Source organism: Cynara cardunculus (genome assembly GCF_001531365.2).
Source record: "Cynara cardunculus var. scolymus isolate 2C chromosome LG 2, CcrdV1, whole genome shotgun sequence".
Lineage (NCBI taxonomy): Eukaryota > Viridiplantae > Streptophyta > Magnoliopsida > Asterales > Asteraceae > Cynara > Cynara cardunculus.
The window spans coordinates 64,428,827-64,435,010 of record NC_037529.1 but is presented as its reverse complement, the minus strand read 5'-3'; the positions used below and the strand labels follow the sequence as shown (position 1 = coordinate 64,435,010).

Genomic DNA, 6,184 nt, shown 5'->3' with positions numbered 1-6,184 from the left:
GTTCGTAAATATAATTCTCTCTCTCTCTCTCTATATATATATATATATATAGTTCGTAAATATAACTATATATATATATATATATATATATATATCTATATATATATGTTTATATATTCTCTAACCATGATGAGTGAAAAGAGAAGCAAGAAAGAAAGTGGCGACTTCATGTTTCGAATGCTATTTCGGTATATGCATATATTCGAATGGTGGTTTCTATTTATACTACAATTAATTGGAATGTTTTTTTTTTATTTTTTATTATTATATATAATTATAGATACCAACATAATATTCAACCCCATGTTTCAAAATAAATTCGATAATTGATTATTAAAACGTTACCAATTTTATCTTCCTTTTCGAACCAACTTTTAAAATCTATATTTTAAATATTATCTTTTTAGACCTTTTTTTTAAGCAAATAAATCCAAAAATATTGTATTTGAAAAATTAAAACATACTCGACTTTACTTTTTTTTATTAACTTGGATATCCAACTCGTTATACGAGCCGACTAATCCCAAAACAACAATTCGCTTCACGGGTAGTACGAAATTACCACATTTGAACTTTCGTTGCCACAAGAGTAATTTTATTCCTATCATGGAAAACATTAATTTAGACACTAGATCTCATAAAATGTAATGTTTTGAAGATTGATTCAATAAAATTTAAATAATAAATTATATTACGTAAAATAATAACAAAAATAGCAAAGTTAGTTAATTTTCAATATAATTTGTCATTTTAAGATACATGTAACTTTTTTTTATTATACATTGATTTATATATGCTTAATTACATGTACTGTTATTAATTTTATATATTAAATAACCACAAGAGTCGTGCCTGATTGGTTTAAGCTTGACTTCAAAGGTCAAAAATACTATGAGGTCTTAGATTTAAATCCAAAAGAAATAAAAATTCTCTTGTGGCCACGGAGTTTCAAATGCCGTGACTCCGGGCTATCTGTAAAACAGGTGGTCGTCCTGGGATTAATCGACTCACATAGCGGGTTGGATATCCAGGTTAATCAAAAATAATTATATATTAAATTAAATAGTGTTATTATTAAAACGGTAAGAATTATAATATTTTTGTGTTATAATAAGTAGGAATTAAAAAATACTTTATGCCGATTATTGCTTTGGGATACTTTATGCCTGGTGGGAATTAAATTATTGATATTATATCCCTCTTATTTATACTATATTATAAAACATTTAACAAAAACTATTAAGACCCACTTTTTATGTATAAAGTAATGTTTATTAATACGTAATATTTAAAACTCAAGATTGCAAACAAATTGTGCGTAAGTACAACTTATTAAAGCTCCATATCTGAATTTCGTGTAACTAACTGCAGATAAACATAATCAAATACATGATAAACATCTCATTGTAAATATAAAAAATCTAAAACATAATTGAGTTATAATATAATACTTAATTATTATCATTATAAAATATTATATTATTAAACCAAAAATAAATTATTTCGTTATTAAACTTAAATTAAATTATAATAAAAAATNAACTTTTAAATAGTTGATTTGATATTAACATTGATATATATATATATTTTTTAAAATTTTTATGATATCTTCAGATTTATATTTTATTCGAAAATAAAATAATTATTGCTTTTCAATAAAACGTATTATAACATCGACATAGACAACTAATAAAATAGAAAATTAAAATCGAGATGTGTCTCACTGCGTTGCGCGAGTACTCTTCTAGTAAATATGAAAAGGTCGATTTAGAAATTACAAATATTTTAATATTCTTGAAAATTAATTATTCATTATAATTTATATGAGCTAAACAGTTTTATGAAAATAATATTTTGCAAAAGATATATATTTTAATGGTAAAATCTAAGATTTAAATTTTATTTAATTATTTTGCTTATTGTATTTAGAAGATATATGTTTGTGCCATAAATATTATTGATTAAAGAGAGGGACCAAATTCTGAAAATAAAAGTTGAGGGAGAGACCAAATATGTTATAAAAATGAAAAGTACTTGGGAGGCTAAATCTGTTACAAGATGAAAGATAGTTCGAGGGACTAAATGCGTTAATAAAAACGAAAGGTAAGGGAAAGAAGGGTCACTAATGGAAATTAATTAACAGTGTTAGAGGCAGAGACCATATCCGTTATAAATATGAAACTATAGGGATGTTCCTCGTTAAAAATTCTTATCAAGGACCTTACTCGTTAATTTATGTAAACCATAGGGACTAGATTTGCGTTTAACTTATTTAATAATAATTAAAAAATAGTACTATGAAAATAATTGATATGATTAATAATTGTTGTAACTAATTAATAAATAATATTAATGTATAATTTAAAATTAAATTTTAATTTATATTAATTAATATTAGTAATATATAAATTTATTAATATTTATTTATAATTAATATAAATAAATAATAATTAATATTAATCAGAGTTATAATTGGAAAAAGTGACAATAAACTACTAAAACGCTACTCCAAGTAGCATTCCAATAAACTAGCTTATATGTAACCAAACGTATACCCAGAAAACAAACTAGTTTATTTTTAACAAACAACACCTTAATAATTATTTTACGGTATAAAGATTAAGAGTTTATGTATTACAATAAATATGAACCATGTAATGTTATTACACACTTGTAAGTGTATAAATATGTCAAACAATATGTCGATCAATTAATTTATTGGAGTGGTTTGGTCATTTAAATTAGTCTAAATTAAGTTATATTGTTTTAACCACAAGGGTGGTACTTGATCGGTTCGAGCTTGGATTCCAAAGATCAAAAGTGCCTAGAGATCTCAGATTCAAATCCAAGGAGGAATAAAAATCCTCTTTTGGTCACAGAAGTTCAAATACAGTAACTTCGAACTACCCACAAAGCAGATGATCGCTCTGAAATTTGCCAACTTCATAGCAGATTGTGAGACATGGCACTAACAAGCTCGGCCAAAAATGACTTTGTTGGCATCGCTTGTTTAAAACGTGCTTGATAAGGAGTTTTTACTATATACCACATTAATAATTGACTAAGTTCAATTTGTGTCTTTTAAACGTGCATTTTTTTATTATTTTTCATAACAAACAAATATGTCTAAATTAAAACGATGTATCAAATCCTCAAATATAATATGTACGCATGAAATTATCATGTGCCCGTTACATAAAAAGGGCTTATATATTATTAATTTCAAACACAGTTATTTTATTTAAATAAAAGTTTAAGAATCATAAAAAACAAACTAAAGAAGAACCTACCTTAATTTATGTGACAAACATGTTTTTTTTAATTAATTTGGATATCTAACCCGCTATGCGAGCCGACAAATCTTTGGGCAACCGCCTGCTTTGCGGGTAGTCCGGAGCCAACACATTTGAACCTATGTGATCATAGGGGGGTTTTTATTTTTCCTTGGATTTGAACCTGTGACCTCCAGACATTTTCGACCTTTGGAACCCAAGTTCAACTCAATCAGACAACTTCCTTGTGGTTACAGATATGTTTTATGGTGAAAAGTTATCGCTTGTTAATGTTTATAAGTTTGAATAGGATGTAATTTGAATCTCTCGTAAAAATATTATTTATTATGGTATTTCTAAAGTGTCTTTTTTTGAGATGTAATCTCAATAACCTGGCATCACAGTTTGTAGTTGAAATATTCAACTTGATGCCAATAGGAGCCATTGGGGAATCAATAATTGATAGTAGAGTCTTAATTGAGAGTAAATTGCATGAAAATGTAATATTTTTATGATAACTGGATAATTCGGTTATAAAATTCGGGGTTATTTTCGAATAAGGTTGTTAAGTTAAGGGATTTAATGTGTTAATATGCCTAAATTGTTTTTAAATCCTACTGCCTTATCTCTTTAATTGTTTATTATATGAGATAAATCTATTATCTCATTGGAATGGTGGGTATGAAGTAAAAAAGACAATAAGCTTTTCTGTGTGTTATTGGGTGCGAATCAAACAGGAAACATAAGGAGGAAAGAACGGAATTGACTATGTGATTTCTACGTGGGAAATTAGTTGTTATTCATCTTCATAACCTCATCTCTTTGTGATTAAGTGACTTAATTTTACAAGCTTTCCTTATTTGGAATCTGGATGTAGAACCGTGTGGTTCTTTGTATGAGTAGTTGTTATAAAACTGTTTTGGATGCCATAATTGACAAAATTGTGAGACTTTGATATGTTTATATCATGTGTTGGAATAAGGGTGACATATCAAGGAGATGTGTATTTTGGTTATAAGGGTGACATATCAAGGAGATGTGTATACTGAGATAAGACTGACATATCAAAGAGAGGTGTATACCAGGATAAGGGTGGCAAAATCATGAGTTATAGAATCTAGGTAGTTGATCAAAACCTTCATTGTTATTGCATCTTTATGATGCGATGACTTGAAGTTGTCGCATATGTGTGATGCGATGACTTAGAGTTATCGCATCCTATTGATGTGATAAAAAGTGGTTATCACATCTATATGATGTGAGGAATGGTTTTTATCGCATCTAATTGATGCGAGAAGAATGGTTTATCGCACTATTGTGATGCAATGAGTTGAGGTCTTCGTACCAGTGTGTTACGAGGAAATGAGGTTGTCTCACCCATGTGATACGAGAAAATTTTATACTCATCTATATGATGCGACAAGTTTACTCAAAATGTGTTTATCAAGTTACTTGGATATTTTGATGCGATAAATGAGGCTTATTACATCGAAATATTGTATATTTGTTATTTTTACAAATATGAATTCATAAATATGATTTGATGATTATTCACCCTGTAATAGCACCAAAGGGAAATCTCACTAGATCTCAAAATCTAACCACAAGGACAAAAATGTAATTTACTTATAAAAACAATTGATTGCCTTATTTCGGTGTGACACCAGTAATAAGCACTTTTAAGTGTTTGGATAAACAACGTATACCGGTAATAAAGAGTTTTTGAAGAAGTTAAACTCTTTTGACTTATAATAGGTTGATAAATGTTTTTGTAGAAAATCATAAGTTGTTTCAAATAAGCAATCCCAAACACCTTTTTAATCTTTAATTTTTTACAATCATCATTCAAATATCAAAATTGCTAGAAATGCAAGTTTTTTTACTTAATTTAAAACGAAAAAAATCAAAATTAAAATGAAGAAAGCAAAGCAAATATTCATCATCCGTACCAATTTGGATTAACAAAGTACATGAAGATGAACAAGTGATGACAAGCTTAAGATGAATATGGAACCACATTTTCATTTTTCTTATTTTTTATGTGTTGTGGGAAACTCATATTCAAGGCTTGTTTGTTTTTTTTAGTATTAAGAGCTTAATACCTCTTAAGTCTCATTCGATCACACATTTGTGGTATTAAGAGCTTAATACCTCCAGCTCTCTCACAGTCGCTCATCTCTCGATCTCAATCTCTCATAGTCGCTCATCTCTCGATATATGTATATATATATATATAGGGGCTGGTTCAAATAGAAACCAACTATATGATACAAACTATGTGAACCGATCTTGATCGTTCATTTTATCATCAAACGGTTATTATTAAATGAGATTAAATAAACAATAATTTAATTAATGTATTAATTGATATGTGTATGAATAATTGTTCAAAGGGTAAATTGGTCAAACGGTCATTACTAAATGAGTATTAAAAAATAATCAATTAATCATTACATTAATTGGGGCTGCTTCTGAAAAATTGTTCACAGGGTATTTTGGTAATAAATTCTCACGCATCGTGAACCCGATATTCTCCAGCCGATTTGTAACCTACGATCGATTATGAACATATTCACAACTCATGTTCACATGTCGGCCCTATGCTCGTGTGAACATCATCTGTGTCTTGCAATGTAAACACTATGTTCATATGTTCATATATGTTCACATGTCGGCCCTATGTTCGTGTGAACATCATCTGTGTCTTACAATGTAAAACACTATGTTCATATGGTGTGATGTTTTTCAATGTCATACCGTATGACATCGTCACGGGTTCGTGTGAACAACGATTGTGTCTTTCAATGAAAACAAGTTGTTCATATGGTGAACATATATGAACATAGACTGCAAGAGATGCACAGATATGAACATTTTCAAAATCAAGGATCGTTGTGCATATGTGCAGATAT

General features: G+C 28.4%; 1 protein-coding gene across 1 annotated transcript in view; it reads right to left on the bottom strand.

The window, feature by feature from the left end:
- The window catches only part of LOC112507215 (organ-specific protein S2-like), a 3,003-nt gene extending 2,813 nt beyond the window's left edge, over nt 1-190 (bottom strand). Inside the window, exon 1 of the mRNA XM_025111685.1 lies at nt 126-190. Within this exon, the coding sequence (XP_024967453.1) occupies nt 126-170 (45 nt within the window). The 5' untranslated portion in view covers nt 171-190. The remainder of the gene's footprint in view (nt 1-125) is intronic.
- Between the last annotated feature and the right edge of the window lie 5,994 nt (nt 191-6,184).